Consider the following 17,712-nt stretch of genomic DNA (forward strand, 5'->3'; position numbering starts at 1 on the left):
TTCGTCCCATCCATTTCTTATCAAATGGGTTGGGCACGGAGGTTAACAAATATGTATAAAGTAGTGGAAAAGAGGAAGAAAAGTGGGTAAAATGGTGGGACCCATTGATTTTTAATGTATAAAAAGAAGACAGTGGAGTAAAAGTAGTGTGAAAAGAAAAGAAAAATAGAGAAGTGGTGGGACTTATTGACTATTTTTGGTAAGTTTTGAAATGTAAAGAATTGAGTGACACACCCAAAAAAAAATTGTCAAGAAATGGGTGGGACGGAAGGAGTATCATTTAATAGTGTTTTCACGAGAACATGTCTTTTATTAGATTAACATCTTTGGTTTTGAAAAAAAAATTAATAATCTTCTTTAAATCTTAAATACTGTACTTGAATAGATACGAGGGGAGAAGAGAAGTAGGAGAGGATCGAAGAAGATGGAGAGAGAATCCAATTTAAAGGTGTGGTTCGACCGAGTTGACTCGGAGAAAACCGGAAGTATCACAGCAGCCCAACTCAAGGTTACTTAAATATCCTTACACTCGAAGCTTCCTCACCTAACAACTACAATTGTCGTTGTTTCTAATTTTGTGTCATACTTGTTGATGATGATCATAAGGCTGCTCTTTCGGTTGGGAACTTAGATTTCTCAATCTCTGTTGTTCAACAAATGATCAGGTAGCAGCCACTATCATTGTTTTTCACCCCTTCTTCAGGACACACCCACCAACTCAATATTACAAATGTTACTTTTTTATTTTCAGGATGTACGACTTTGATCGAAATGGAACTATGAGCTTTCAAGGTAATTACGGAACTTCTCTCTCTCTCTCTCTCTCTCTCTCTCTCCCTCCCTCTCTCTCGCTCCCCCTCCCTCCCTCTCTCTCCCTCCCTCTCTCTCTCTCTCTCTCTCTCTCTCTCTCTCTCTCCCCCTCTCCCTCTCTCTCTCTCTCTCCCCCTCTCCCCCTCTCTCTCTCTCTCACCCTCCCTCCCTCTCGCTCCCACTTTCCCTCTTTCCCTCTCCCTCCCCCCCTCTCTCTCTGATTGCTCCTTTCACTTACATTTCTTCATTTTTCTGGAGTTTTGGATCATGCATATGTTTACAATTTACAAGGTAGTGTTTCTTTTAATTGCGGTATCAAAAACAGGATATGAGTATTGGACCATTGGTCACCAGATAATTTCACTTTTGTTGCTCACATTTTGAACACGTTTGGCCCAAAATAATACAACAGGGGAACACTCTAAAAGCAATCGTACAAACAACTTGGTTTCGACAAGGTATAAACCCTCAAACACCTGTAAGAAAATGCGGTCCATACAAGATTTTATATTTTTACTAAATACAACTTTCTCAAAATGAATGCCCCATGGTGTAAAAAGCGCCATTGTTTTAAAATAGGGTAGTAATGGTTTTCACCTGATAATTATGTCCAGGGGCAATGCACGGGTAGGTAAAATAAGCTGGCAGGGAGGATTATATATTTCATGGGGCAGATTTTTATCCAAAGTGCATTTGTCGAAATTTCAATCAAAAGCTAGGAAAGTCGGCGTATTGCTATCATAAAATATATAATGCTTGGCTAAGCCAGGTACCAGGCCTAAACAATATATGTGACAATTATAAGCGCCTTCACTTAATTTAACAACCGGTGCTGTCATTGTATAATTAGTAAAGACATCAGAACAGCCACTAAATAATCTCATACATATATTGACAAACATGAGATATGGTTTTCTACCCGGATTAATAGTTGTAAAAGTTACTGTCTTGGGATTACAATCTCTGCAAATGTGCGATTAAACTTTATATGATTAGTTTATACATCCTTTGATAGTAAATAGTTTATGAAGGGGTGTAAATGAGCCGAGCCGAACTCTAGAGTGCTCGTGTATCGTTTGTTAAAAAATTGGCGAACTCGAGCTCGAGCTCGAGCTTGGATCAAGACAAAAATATTGTTTGAGAATCGACTCATTAAGGAATAACTCTGTTCACGAACGGCTCGCGAACCGCTCACGAACATGTCTCACGAGCTTTTGCTCACGAACCGCTCATTAACTTACGCTCACGAACATGTCTCACGAATTTCTGCTCATCAACCGCTCATTAATTTTGTTCACGAGCATGTTTAATAAACTTTGCTAACGAGCTAGCTTATGCTCATGAATTTATTTACGAGCTTGTTTGTTATTTTATTTAATTAAAAAAATAAATTAAAATTCTAACAATATTTTAATTTATGCTCTAAGGAATCATAAATTCATAATAAATCATCCATTAATAAAGCTGCCACATCCTTAATCCAAAAAAAACAAAAAAAAACCAAAGTTCGACATAAATAAATTAAAATTGAACCTAATTGTTTGATAAATATTAGCTTAAAATCCAACAAATTTTTAACGACGACTCCATTTTCCAAGCAAAAAACCTCATGAATTAAAACTCCGTTATCCAAAATCTCCCTGCAAAATGACAAAATAAATTTCAATCACTATATAGCACTAGCTAGTTCATGAACTACGCTCACAAGCCATGTTCACGAGACACGCTCACGAGCCATGTTCACGGGCCGAGTTCACGATCCATATTCACGAGCTAGTTCACAAACTACGCTCACGAGCCAAGTTCACGAACCATGTTCATGAACTCATAATTCGAACTTGTTCGCGAACTATCGAGTCGAATTTTACTGTGCTCAAGTTCAGCTCGTTTATAAAACGAACCTTAAAATTGTGCTCAAGATCGACTCGTTTATGAATCGAACCAAGCTCGAACCGAGCTTTTTCCAAACCAAACACCAAGCGGTTATCGAGCGTATCAACTCATTTACAGGCCTAAGTTTATCTATGTTGTAGAACTCATCCTGTTCAAAGATTTGCATTGTTCTACAAATAATTAAGATATGAATAGCATATGAAAGGAAAAGAGGATGATATATGATCTAAGTGATTACCAAATCGTTCGGTCCAGGAAGAGTTTATTTGAACGGGTAGCTTTAAATCTATTTTTTATATGATGTGGACCACGAAACCTACAACACAAAAAGTTTGCATAGACATCTTTATTTGTGAATAAAAATGATGTTTAAAATTCAATAGAATTTAGTCATATATATATATGCTGTTTATGATTCAGTCGATCATCGTTCGTCTTAATATAAAGCCTACAGTTGTGCTACATATTAAATTGATAATTTGGGCCTAGTTGACGTGTGTTTTCTTTCCTTTCAGAGTTTGTTGAACTCAACCGGTTTCTTTTAAAGGTAAGCATCTACTTTTAATTGTCGAGCAGTTTGAAGAAGTTATCATATTACAATGTGATTTCAAGCATGAAGTAATTAGCTTATGAATAAAATACTGTAATGCAAATGCTTGAAGTCCCAAAACATTTACATAACAGTGCTTCATCATTATTGGGCGCACCATTTGGTAAATATCTTGGAGCTCTAGCATTACCCATAAAATAATCCTTTCATCGTTTCATTGTTGACATATGTATGGTTGTAGTTTAATGAATTATATATATATATATATATATATATATATATATATATATATATAGGGTTGCACTCCACACAGAACACTTTAAAAAAAGAACAACACAGAACACTGTCATAACACTTCATTTTTCACAAATAATTATTTGTTAAGGTTATAACTACATAGCTAAGCACTAATTAAACTTAATATATGAAATCTAACATCCAAACTCATCCAAATTATTGATATGAAATATTATAGAATCCTATACAGAATCCAGAATAGAATCCAGAATAGAATCATATAAATATATTTTTTGCACGATTATTTTACATAGAATCATGTTATTTTTAATAAATATTTTTTATTAAACATGGTGGATACTATTATCATTCATAATAAAACGTTATTCAGCTTAAAATTTGAATTTAATTCAAGTTTTAGATGAGATTCTATATTTGATTCTAAAGTGTTCTGTGTTGTTCTTTTTTTAACAGTATTCTGTTTTGAGCAATGTCCTATATATATATATATATATATATATATATATATATATATATATAGAGAGAGAGAGAGAGAGAGAGAGATATTTATATTTTTATTTATATATTTATCATTTAATAATGTCAAGTGGTTCTGAGTTGATTATAATAGTTACTGTGCATCTCAATGCTAGAGTGAAGATCATTGCTTTTAGATCACATCATACTTACGATTTTGCAACCTAGTTCTTTTAGTATCTGATAGGTGGCATATCATTTCTTCCTTTTTGTTGGTTGGAAATGATGGGAGGTGGAATATAATAAAATTCACAAGAGACGTATGAATGACAGAAAAGAATATGAAACTGATAAGATTCTAACAATATGTGAGGAGAAAGGAATGAGCTTTCTTAATAAATGAAAAAAACAGTTCAGTTTACATTGGGTCGGTGGAGTGGATATTTTGCTTGAATTGTCAACATTTAACGAAATTGTTCTATTAAAAATGTAACTGTTCAGCCAACCAAATGCACCCTAAAGCTCCATTTGGCTGATAGGAAGGAATGAAAAAAATAACGACTATTAAAGGTAAAGACCATAATTACAAGTGAAGATTATCGAAGTGTAAATTTTATATGATAAAATCAATTGAGAACTTGATAGAAATAAGCTTTCGTATTCATTTTTAAATTGTTCGAGGGATCTGTAGTTTTAAATCTGTATAAATGGATTGGAAGGAGTCAATATTATGAATAATTTCTACAGAACAGTACAAATTTTCTTTATTATCCACCCAGTTCTCATTTCTTCCAAACTATTGGAGCATTAGGAGTTTTATATAGCCTCCAACATGTGATATCCAGATCTTCTGTTTTCTCTTTTTAGCGTTTATGGTTTCTGTATAAATATATTAAGCACCGTTTTGTTTTCACCTTTTTCTCTCATGACGTACTTCTCCCAAAGGATAGCAAGTGAATTTCTGGGAAACAATGGAAAATGTTGTTTTTCGTTTAGCTTTCGTATATCATTCATCATTTTAGTTTATTTACTTAAGAGCCATTTTTATATTTTTTGATGTTATATTGTCACCTTGTCGATGTTACTAAAATGCTGATGTTCCATTAGTTCTGCTTCTACTACCAGTTTGTGAAGTTGTAAATTTTTAATAGAATTAGCAATTGAGGATAGCTTTGTAAGTGCAAACATAAAATTCTATATAACTGTTCTTTTGATCTGATTTCAGGTTCAACAAGCTTTCTCGGACGCTGAGAGGTGGAGTACTACTGCCTTATTTACTGAAGGAATGCTTTTTATGTCTCTATAGCGTGTTGCTTGGGGGTGACTATAATAAAGTATAAACTGTTGTAGATTGTGACGGTGATACATCAGAACTCTATCTTTTTATGTCAAATTTATAACCTTGCAAGTTCAGGTCAGACCCACAGAGGCTAGAAATATAGTATATAATAAAATCTGAAGAGATGACTCGTTAAGCTATTGAAGAACCTAATAATCATAAAGTATTGGAATCACATTCCCTTGAATACTTAATTTTAAAAAAAATCTATGGTTTGATCTAACACTTATTGTTAAGGAACCAGTTACTCTAAAACCTCAAGGTGTTAGAGAATGGCCCTTTCCAGGATCTTATATTCTAACATTCCCCCTCACTCGAGAGCCCATTTATGGGTCGAAGAGTGGATCACGGGCGCTCATCTTTGGAGCATTAATTTGCCATTCGTGCCACTATAAATTGTGAGAATATTGGGGGTGGCAGGGATCGAACCTGAGTCCTCTGCCAACCTGGCTCTGATACCATGTTAAGGAACCAGTTACTCTAAAACCTCAAGGTGTTAGAGAATGGCCCTTTCCAGGATCTTATATTCTAACACTTATTTAACATAGTGACTTAATGATTATGTTTGAGTGTAACCTTTTCACTTAAGAGGTTGTTTTTACTAAAATAGTGGTCTTTCTAACTCATTGCCTACCAATTGAGTAAAATAAGTAAAATCATATATGAAGATGTACTCTACGTGTTAAAGGTAAAGGAGGAACCAAAGTGACATTTGTTAGAACTGAATAACTTAATGAAATTTGTAAGAGGATGGAAGTTGAAAAAAGTAATAAATTGAATATTGATTTTTGTATACAAAATTTTTGTTGATGATGCTGATTACTGAGGAAGTTACATATTACTGATGTTGATGAATTGGGTAGATGATTATGAATCTTTATCAGGGTTATAGGCAAGTAGATAATTACTTTATCTCTGAAGATAATTTGTAGGAAATTTTAATGTTAATCCAAGAGGTTTCTTACTCAAGTACAAGGGGATGTTTCTCTTATGTTTGTTTTCTTTTACCTTGCCCTGTCATGCCCAACATCGAACCAGCATGTTGTATCCTTGTTCCATGTTTTCCGCCACCACCCATAGCAAACCTTCAACTTTCATTCTCACCTACTACTTATCTCATGTATCACATCTCTACGATAGCTAAACCTATCCACAGGTCTACTGACAGCATCCACAGCGAGCTGAAATTTAGATCGGAAACTTTACTACAATCATTGATTCCTTACTACCATTTTTTGTCTAGACCGCAATTATTGGCTTCTCATATCTAAATTGCAGTACTAAAGTAGGAGTACACTGAGTCACTACCTCTGGTCTGGATTAGGCTTAGGGATGGGCATCGGGTCATTTCGGGTCGGGGATTCCAATACCCGGTCCCGATCCCCGAATCCAAACCCAATCACCATCCCCGGCCCGATCCCCATCTGGGATTATTTTTCGATCCTATCCCCGGCCTGATCGGTATTCGGGGATACCCGAGGTGATTCGGGGATTTTTAGTTTAAACCAAAATTCAATTATATTAAAAATAATATGTATTTAAAGTAGAACACATGTAACTTTGTTATAGTAATTTAAGATAAGTAACATGGAGTATTTATTTTAATTTTAATATAGAACCTTAAGGGTCGCGCTCAAGAGAGAACCAATGCTTAAAATAGAACCATGGAACCACTAAGGTTTTGCTACAGAACGCTATATTTTTCATAAATTTTCAGGATCTAAATCTAAATACATGTTTTTTTTCATCGTTATGTGCGTTCAAAAGTAATTTTAAAATATATAACATAAATAAGACATTTTTTTCATTTGAAGTTCTGCTGCAGAACCCTCACTAATACTTTTTTTCATTTGAAGTTCTGTTGCAGAACCCTAACTATTACTAGAAATAAGGTAATGGTTCTAAGGGTTCTCTTCCTAATGGTTCTCTCTGGAACATGACCCTAGAACTTAAAACCTTTTATTTTTGTTTTTGAATAAATTAATAATCAATAAACTAATAAACACAAAAGATGAAAATAAATTATTATAATGGTGGCATGGTTTACATTTAATTAAAACACATATTGACATATTCGAGTAATAAAAACTTTTAATGGCAAGTAAAATGTAAGATTCTCTTGTGAAGGTGGTTTGGTAATTGTCCTTTAAATATGTTGAACCAAGATCATTTTTTCCCAAATCAACAAACAGGTGATGTGAAAATTCATATTTGAAGTTGCACCTAAAGAAGTATATAAACATATTAATAGATAATTATAATATATATAATATAATTATCGGGTCGTGGATCGGGCCTCAATCGGGGAAAATTGGGTCGGGGATCGGGCTGGGGGAATGTGAAAAATCGTACCCGACCCGATCCCCGATTTTTTTTCCAAAGTCCTCCCCGTTTCCCGACCTGTACCCAAAAAAATCCCCGAATCCCCGAACCATTCGGTGCAGGGATCGGGCGGGTCGGGATTAATGCCCATTCCTAATTAGGCTCACGATCACATATGACCCTTTCTTATACATTCTTATACACCAAAGCCATACTTATACTAATGTCTAGATCTTCTTCTCAAGGCCCAATACATGTCAAGCAAAGGCCCACAAAGACATTTTTTTATTAATGCATTTTAAAGCCAACAGTGTTTCACTAAATTTTGGATCCACCACATATGTTTCCAGAACTAAGAAGTTGCTCCTTAAATTTTTAATATTAAAATCCCTAGTTTTTCGATTACAGGTTGGCCCTTGCAGTCCCTAAAACTTTCAATGTTTAAACTTTCATATTGACCGGTGAAAGTTTATTATTTGTGATGGCTAATTTCTCAAAGAATGATAAGGGATGATCTATCTTAAATATCTTTGCTGAGAAGCAACTCAGATTCTTTGAATTTTCTTCAACTATCTTATTCCACACGATCCTGATCACTGCAGAGTGTAAATGTATGATGACTGAATTTTACTAATGGGGTATGAGCTGACAGGATGATTTGCACAAAACCCAGAACTCCAACAGAGTTATATTGTGATATGTTTTTTTGGTTTATACAAATTGCCACAAAGAATTATATTTCTGGCTGTGGTATTTCTATGCTTAATTTCTTCATGCCAATGTCAAAATTTGCACTTTCAGTATCAACAATAGCCACTACTCTGCCAAAAATTATGGGCCATATCATCTTCGCACATCTTAATTCTGTGAGAAGTTTTTTTCTTGCTAGCCTTTCAGAATTCCAAGGGTCAAAAGGAACATTTACCTTTTTATTAAAACGTCTCAGATGTCAAATTTAAATAATCTAAATTGTTAATACAAATATTAACAAGCAAATAGCAGTTATATTTGTCCAGATTATGGAAACTTTTTAACTTTCCAGATGGAGCCATTCTTGTATTGATTATCGATATAGTTTTTTTCCTTTTTGTTGCTGTTTTGAGTGATATAAAATTATTGGTTGAAGAATATCCTGAAATTTGAACTAACCTCTGTAACCTGATTTATGTTCACTCACAGGGCTCGTGGATATATTGTTCCTGATGATGTTTATGAGGTAAGAACTTCTGGCACCAATTTCCTCCTTTCCGCTAGGAGTAGCATCCTGATAACATAAAATGTTCAAGGAGCACCAGTACTGTCTTTTCCTTGTATTAAGATGCTTGCTAATGGTGACATTTCATTACTTGACTGACTGCTGTTAGCTTGTCCATCGTGTGCTTTCATCCCTGTTCATGTTCTCCACCTCCTGTCTATGTTACTATGACTCAGATACTAAGTATCAGGAACAACCCACATCTAAGATTTTGACTCAGAATTTGTGAATTGGGCACTGCCCTAATCTTGGACACGGCTTAATTTATTGATAAACATAATGTGTATATATAGACAAACATCGTAGTAAAAATTAAGGGTTAAATATCAATGTGGTCACTGAAGTGGAGGTAATATATCACTTTGTTCACTAATCTTAACGGGGTCTCATTTCAATCATTATAGTCATAATAAATATCAATCAAGTACCTCCAACTTTCAGTCCAAGAGTAAAAATATTATTTATAGAGTTTGACACGTTACTTTTGATAACTACCACAACCAATTAAAAGGTTATGACTGTAAAAATATATTTAGATTTTATCAATTTTATTTACTATTTATCTTTAATTAAAACAAAGAAAATATTAATATAATAAAAAATATATAGTAAATAGACTTTATAAAATCTAAATATATTATCGTAAATACTAGAAGTCATAACATTTTACTTGGTTGTGTTAGTATTCAAAAATAATGTGTCAAACTCTATAAATAATTTTTTTTATTCTTTGAACTATCATTTGGAGGTACTTGATTGATATTTATTGAGTCTTTAATGATTGAAATGAGACCCCGTTAAGATTAGTGAGCAAAGTGATATATGACCTCGACTTCAGTGACTTCTTTGATATTTAACCCTAAAAATTAATGATTAAACTAATTAGCCATGAGTTTGTAAGGACTTCCCAAAGTAGGCGTAATTCTTCCTCTTGATTTGTTTATCTTTCTCTCTTCTTGTAAATATTTTTTGCAAAAACATAAGCTTAGCTCACATGTGGCCTCAAGTTGGCTAAATTGTCCACATTCCTGGCAAAGAATCCGACACAAAACAAGGGTTGCCTGAGACTGCTATGGTGTCTATAATTTTGTGATAAGGTATCACCACGGATGGTCTCCCAACATAGAAAACATATATTAACAAGCAACTATGCTGAAGATTTTATCGACTCTTGTCTGAGAAGTGGAAAATGCTATAGAATAATATGGATTGGGAAAAGAAGGAAACAGTTGAATAAGAATGTTGAATATTCTACTTACAGAGTGCAAGGAAAATAATGACATTGAATGGAAAAGGCTAAATTTGTAATTTATTGATTTAAATGTTCGTTTTATATAAAAACCCGAATGAAACACGTGGTTAAATGCTGGATATCAAAGATAGTGATCATATCTCAAATCAAGGAATAAGATTGCAATATTGCATTATTTAGAAGGCAACCATTGTTTGTCATATCATTGTTTAGAAGGCAACCTGATTCAAGACAAAAAGATTCCAGTGTTTAGTAAGCAGGATAAACCTGGTCCAGAGAGTTTAAATCCTAGTTGTCACAAGCTGCAAATACTGAAAAGTAATTGTATGGTTTTTTGGTATTTTCTGAGATCACATATCAAGTAATAGGGGTCCAGGTCCCTAGCATATGTATGCTGGGGACCTGTTAAAAAGCATACAGCTTCCTGGCCGTTGGATGCATATCCAGCGGCCAGGATTAAAACAAAATTTTAGTATGTCCAGCGCTTTTTTAGCGCTGGACAGGAAAAACCCATTTTTCCCACGTACAACGTTTTTTTAGCGCTGGACAGGGTTTCTCCCGTCCAGCGCTAAAAAAGCGCTGGACATATGAAAACTTTGTTTTAATCCTGGCCGCTGGATATGCATCCAACGGCCAGGAAGTTGTATGTTTTTTAACAGGTCCCCAGCATACATATGCTAGGGACCTGGACCCCAAGTAACAGTTAATTTACTAGATAAAATGTACATATCTAGATAGAATAAGAGTAAGATGAGAGTTTTAGAGTGTTAGAGAGATGACTTGAAATAGAAGGTATTCTAGAGAGAGAATGGTGGAATTAATTCCATTAATATTAAGACACAATTATCCTTGGTCTAATTTATTAACTCCTTACCAATACTAGTTGTCTAGTACTGCCGAGGCCCAACATATATCCAAATGTCAGTGCACACATGCCCAGTTTTTCATTGTCACTTTCACACAATTGAACTAACAAGGACGGACTTGGTTTGAAACGGTAGGATCAATCCAGTCTGTCAAGCCACAATTAACACAACGCATGCACAGGCTCAATATTATTTTACACTAGTGGCATTAGCTGCAGACCCCACCGCAGAGGGCAATGTTCATGTTCCATCAGTAAATCAGTTTTTTGCATGATTGATTAATAAATAAGATCAGATAAGTTTCTATGTTGCACCTTTTTAATTGAATTTTTCTAATAACTAATTCATTCAGCTTTCATTAGTTTTCTACTTTTAGACTTCAGAATAACCTGTCGTGTAATAAGAACTGCAATGGCGTTAAATACAGAAACGTAGGGATAATGGATTTCCATGTTTCTGCTTGTATTTCTCTTATATTTGTTTGCTAAATTTCTTTCTTTGAAATGATTTATATGGCTTACAGGCATTGGTAAAACTTGGCTTCTCGCTTGACTCTCCTGCATTTTACACAGTATGTCAGGTAAATCACACAATTTCTTTTGCTTAAAAAATACTTGATAGTGTGAATAAAAGAGAACATAAAGTAAATATATATGCCCATAGAAACATTAAGCCTTGCTATCAGAATAAGGACAATGAGGATGTCATGATTGGGCCACTCAGCAACTTATCAATAGTTTAAATTTGTGATTCACATTGTGGTAGCTGTTATATGATTATGAGCGACTATTAATTTATAAGGCTCTTGGAGAATACCAGACACTATAAAGAAGTGATGTAACTGACACACTACTGATTTGGTTATATCAAGTTTAGCAGCCACATGAGCATACTTATTTACTTTTTTAACTGCAAATATGTTTAGTCATATAGTTCTTATCTCACAAAGCGCTCTCGTATTGCAACAGAAATATACCTATTCTAATACTATCATATAAACTATCTGATTAATTTGATTTATTATAATTCCTTTTGGATGTATTACACAGAGCTTCGACCAAAAGAAGAATGGAAGATTTCGACTTGACGATTTCATATCCTTGTGTATATTTGTTCATTCTTCAAGGTAAGAGACTATCTATATATTCTTTAACATATCACATCCTAAATCTAAAGGGAACATATAACAATGAATGACAGACATCAGGGAACTAGTTACTAGTTGGCCAGTGCATAAAAAATCCAAGCATAATTCCTTCTAAATAATTCACAAGCATTTTGAGAATCATGCCAGCCTACAAAAATGGACACAATGCACAAATTCGTACCATGTTTGGGGTTTGGTTCTAGGCAAAGACTTGCATTTTCCATGCCTATTTAGGGAATTTGTCTGTGTGTGATTAGCAGGTATGTACTAGATTAGTTTATCTGTTTCTTATTGTCTTGCAGTTGTAATTAAGATGTAACATAATCACACAATATACTTTTTTTAGATAGTCCAGACATATAGCAGACAACTCTTCATGGTGTGTGATATCTTTTTTTGTAATCACAAAACCCCTTCCAATTTCCATGCTGTTGATCCTTTACAGTTTTTGTAAAATCTTATAGGCTGACCATACTGGTACTTATATGCTTCTCGTTTTATTTCTCTCAGGAACATGTTTAACTCATTTGACACAAGCAAGCAAGGAAGGGTGACTCTGGATCTTAATCAGTTTATATATTGTAGTGAGTACACTGATTTTCCTAGATTGAGTTATCAGCTGCATGACTAAAACCTTTTGAAATTTTTTTATTGTCAAGCCATCATGTAGAAACATGCGTCATATCCTTAGCTGGTTTTGTCTCGAGAGTTGATACAGTTCTTTTATAATATCAACTAACCCACAGAACGGGATTTCGATCATCTTTCAAGCTCATTTTTATGGGGTCATAATACCTAGTTGCAGAAGGTATTACAAAATTCTAGAAATAAACCAAAAGATGAGTGAAATCTAATTATCCAGGTTAATAGTTATTTTTTAATATAGAACAAATAAGGCATTAGTCCAGGATGAGAATCTCTTACAACACACGAGGTGCTTGGGCTCATAACATTGATATGATTTTAAGTTGATATTGATTGTTGCAAGAGGTTAAAAGAGGATGCTCCTTAAAGGAGATAAGATAAACCATTGTTAATACAAATTTATTAGTGTTCAAATATAACGATCCTCGTGAAAAACCTTTCCCTAACACCCTCCTCATGTTGTGTTGTGTTTGTTTGAGGTGAATGAAAATTGAGGGAAAGGAACGAAATGAAATTTGAACTATAATTTAGTTAAATGTTTAATAATTCCATTCCCTCCATTCCATTCCTATCACCCGAGCTCGTACCCTCCCCTTTGTTAAGGAATGCTCCATTCCTTATCATACCTATTTTATACCCAAATCTCATCATACAAAATTTACATCCACTCATTTCTCTTAAAGTCTCCCTTCTACCCTCTATTATTTTCTTTTGTCTTCACTCATTCCATTCCATTCCATTCACCCCAACCAAACACAACATCAGGTTTTAGGAGAACTAGTCACTTAGCATAGTATTTGGTTGGCCGGAAACTCGAGTTTGACAAGTGGCAAAATCGAGTTTGACAAGGCAAAGTTATTCCCCAAAATGGGTGCTCGTGATCTACTCTTGATCCAAAAAGGGGCTTTCAAGTGAGGCCTGAGGGGGAGTGTTAGAGTATAATGATCATCATAAAAAAGTTTCCTTAACACCTTATGGAAAAATTTAATGTTATAGGACAACTGTGTTACAATATATAAAACTTTTCCATTGCACCTTGACCCAAAATTGAGTTTTCTGGTGAGAGCACTGAGAGGGAGTGTTAAAAATTTAAAATTAATGATCATGGTAAAAAGTCTTTCCCAGTCACTTAACATTTAGCATTTGTATTAGTCTGATGAGTACATGTATTAGAGTGGCGGTAGGATTATATTTGAACCCCTTTCAAGAAAGATGTTACCCTCTTCTAGACGAATTAATAATCAATTCGTTTTTAAATAGAGTATTTAAATGATCCTTCGGTGGTTCTTCTTTTATTGAAACGAGATCCTTCAATTGTTTTAGTTTCAGCCCTTTGTCCCAACTTATTATGGAAACATAGCTAAAAAAGAGACGAAAATAATGTAGCTTTGCAGCTGTGTTGCGTTGTTCTTAGGTTTTTCCGCATTCACTGTTTCATCTACATACTTCGAACATAAAGTACTGATCTTCTAGCTTTTTGAAACTCCATCTACCCATATGGCCAAAAAAAAAGAGAAAATTGATCAATTATATATGTCGGATATAAACGACCAATCTTTTAGCTTTTCAACTTTTCATTCTATTCATGTTAGTAAAAAGAGAAAAAAGAAGAAAACAATATTAGTTGGTAAAGCAAGGAGAAAAAACTCATCAGTATCAGGTTTAACTATTATTATAAACTATGTAGAAGGTCTGATTTTTTTGTTAATAAATTTTTATATCTATCACAGCCTCTGTTATTTGTGTTCATTGATCATATATAAAATTGTTATATATTTGCAGCTGCCAATTGCCGAATATAAAATGTGAGATGAAGATCTATGAAGTGAAGTTGCTGTAAGCACTGCTTCAAAGTTCATGCACAGCTCTGTGATATATTAGATTCGTTAATTACAATTGATATGTATTGATTCTTTTGATAATTTGAAAAAGTTGATTTGCAAAAATGTCAGAATTAACTTTCAAGATGCTAAGTGTTGATAAGAAACTTAGTGTCTTCTCAACTGTTTCTAAAATAACAACCGCTTTAATTTTTTGCACGTAATTTGAGGTGTAAAATTTCGTATTATTACACTTTATTTTTCAAATTTTATTTTTTCAGATAGATGTTAAAATTTTATTCGGAAAAAATAAATATGAAAAATAATATATAAAATATGTTTTTTATATTTTAAATTACGTGCAAATAATTATAACCGACTATTATTTTGAAATGAAAGATGGAGGATATGTCCAGACTACTGGTAAGAAGCTTTATTGGATAAGCACCGGGTTAAAACTCTCCATACAGCTTATGAACTGGTTATATAATAAGCTCTTAATTCCTTTAAACCCTGATGTGTCGGTAGAAATGATTAACATGTATAAATCAGTGGTGTAAAAAGTGGGAATCAGACTTAATGGTCAAGTTACAGAACAAGGATTAATCGACGAGTTACGGAATCATCGACTTTTAATACAGAAGTGTACAGAGGTATAAATACGGAAGATGATTCAACTGGGATCACGCAAAAGATTAGTTTGGTTGATTCGTGAAGTAAAAAAGTGCAGGCAAATATAAATTAATTTGCACTTTTGGTCGCTTCATTTATAACTTTTATTCAGGAAAATCACCTTCTGTATTTTTTTATAAAATTTTGTCATGTTAATTGCTGGGTTACGTTATTTTCGACACCTGATTGCATTCCGTGAAATTGTATTGGAGTATGACTCTTGTTATGGCTAAATATCAACTCGGCAGATGATTGCGTAAACCTCGCCTCAATTCACGGAAGGAACCAATTTTCGAGATTGTCCTCGCCCATTATATGGGCCTCGCCATCTATGAAGCCCAGGAAGTGAGGACCCAGTAACATATGGACCCAGGTCAACGGGACGGTCCTCGTCCAGTTAGTGTCCTCGCCCAATATGGACCCTCGTCCTAGGCAGGTATCAGGCTACACGGCCCATTGACTAGCGGCCCAGGTCTTCAAGAGAGAGTCCTCGCCCATTGTTGAAGGACCTCGCCCATTGCTTACCTTCCTCGCCCAATACTGAAAAGGGCCTAATACGCCTGGCTCTCAGGCCTGGTTATTGTTGTTTAATCTAGGGCCCAGGCCCACCATCAGCCTCGCCCTAAGAGAGGACGGAGGGCTGGCCCAAACAGCTGAGTCTGAGGAGGTCCACGTGGGCTAGTGCTGGTCAGCCCACCTAGTTCCATGCTCCTCGGAGGAGGCTGGGCTCCAGAAGCCCATATCCATCTGATCTAAGGCGGTGGCCCATAGCTGGAACCGGGGAATGAGAAACCTATTCTGATTAGGTTACTTGTTCCCCAAGAACTACGTCTGGCTTGATCCCTATAAATAGGGTACGTAGGCACATCGTTTGGGGATAAGTCACAACCCTTGCAAGAACGAATACTCCTTCGCTCTTGTGAGAAAACCCTGATTCCCTGAACGATCTCAGCCAAACCTAAAATCACCACCCATACTCCGTCGTCCGCCGTAATCATCCACCACAAGTTCCAGCAACCCTCCCCGAATCTTGTTATCACCAGATTCCTCCGTTAACAATTGGCGCTAGAAGGAGGGGCTTTTTGACATCTATTGGAGGAAGGATGTCTCAGGATATGAAGAACGACGCTACGGATCAGAACCAGAAGGCTCCGGTGGACCCAACTGTCATCGAGATTACTGATGCGCCACCACCACCACCGTCCGACAATCAGCAATCCCTACTCAACACTCCTTTGACGACCATTCAAGCACCCATCATGATGTCCAATACCCAGATCTTCGACACCTTCGCCGCCTTCACCAATACCATGAAAGCTGTCTCCACTCGCCTGGACTCCATGGAAGACGTGGTACGGTCGCTGTCAAAAGACACCGGGAAGCCACAAGAGCAGAATCGTCGTCACCACACTGGAGGAGATAAGAGCAAGGGAAGGTCCTCCCATGGGACACATCGTCAGGGAAAAGAACCCGTAACAGAACCACCAGAATCACACAAGAAGGCTGATGATAGGTTTCGCACTATAACACCCCGGAGCTTGCACTACGATACTCCCGGGACGCAACGTCCCCTTGAAGACCAAAGACAAGCAAAAATCGTGATCTCCCAATACATCGACAAATCCTTAACTGAAGAGCAACGACGGGAGGCCAATAGAAAGCACGAAGAAGAACTTGCCCGGGATATCCGCAGTATCAGACAACAACATCGACTCGCAACCGTCAAAAGTGAGTTCAAGGGCCATCCCCCACCACCAGTCAGAGGCAATAAGAAAGTTCTTGAACCATCTTCGGAAGGGAAACGTTCTTCTGGGAACGAGAAAGCTAACGAGGAGAAACAACTGGTAGTATATGAAGGGAAGAGGAAGCCAGCCTATCCGGAAAAGACATATGCAGGAGGTTACTATAGAGAGAATCGCCCTTCGTCACTTCCCAGGCGTCAAGACTACCAACAGAACCCCTCTCAGAACCATCGCTTGAGCTATCACCGAAATTCATCTCAGGACTACCACGGGAACTACCGACGTACCTCGCCTCACTACTATCGCCGCCCGAGAACACCTCCGATGTACCGTAGCTCAGCATCACAGTCTGACGGGCGCGTAACACCCTCCAGCAGCCGAGGCCCAACTCCACAAGGAAACCTTCCACCTCCTCCGCATGGAAACTTTCCTCAAGGAAACCTCCCACCTCCTCCGCAAGGAAACCTTCCTCCTCCACAAGGAAACCTTCCTCCTCCACAAGGAAACCTTCCTCCACAAGATAACCCGGTAATGATTCAGGGATTAGATGGCGTGTCTGTGGATGCTCTGAAAGGATTGCTGGTACAGTTTGGTGTACAAGGACAGATGGTTCCAGAGGAGGCCGCCTCCCCTTTCTCAACCGCGGTTCGACAATCTCCCCTACCGGCAACCTTCCGAGGCACGG

General features: G+C 36.2%; 1 protein-coding gene across 1 annotated transcript; it reads left to right on the top strand.

Annotated features, from left to right (window-relative positions):
• The first annotated feature begins 319 nt into the window (after positions 1–319).
• LOC108224637 (uncharacterized) lies at positions 320–14,789 on the top strand. Its single transcript, XM_017399314.2, has 10 exons — positions 320–508; positions 607–665; positions 752–792; positions 3,219–3,250; positions 5,193–5,221; positions 8,808–8,844; positions 11,525–11,581; positions 12,051–12,127; positions 12,659–12,732; positions 14,576–14,789. Exons 1-10 carry the CDS (start codon positions 425–427, stop codon positions 14,593–14,595), a joined length of 510 nt encoding a protein of 169 aa, XP_017254803.1. The 5' UTR covers positions 320–424; the 3' UTR covers positions 14,596–14,789.
• The last annotated feature ends 2,923 nt before the right edge of the window (positions 14,790–17,712 follow it).

Source organism: Daucus carota, chromosome 6 (genome assembly GCF_001625215.2).
Source record: "Daucus carota subsp. sativus chromosome 6, DH1 v3.0, whole genome shotgun sequence".
NCBI classification, from domain to species: domain Eukaryota; kingdom Viridiplantae; phylum Streptophyta; class Magnoliopsida; order Apiales; family Apiaceae; genus Daucus; species Daucus carota.

Coding starts and splice junctions, on each gene's coding strand:
- LOC108224637 (XM_017399314.2), top strand. CDS start 425: ATGGAGAGAGAATCCAATTTAAAGGTGTGGTTCGACCGAGTTGACTCG. Junction 3,251..5,192: donor TCAACCGGTTTCTTTTAAAG/GTAAGCATCTAC, acceptor ATCTGATTTCAG/GTTCAACAAGCTTTCTCGGA. Junction 5,222..8,807: donor GCTTTCTCGGACGCTGAGAG/GTGGAGTACTAC, acceptor GTTCACTCACAG/GGCTCGTGGATATATTGTTC.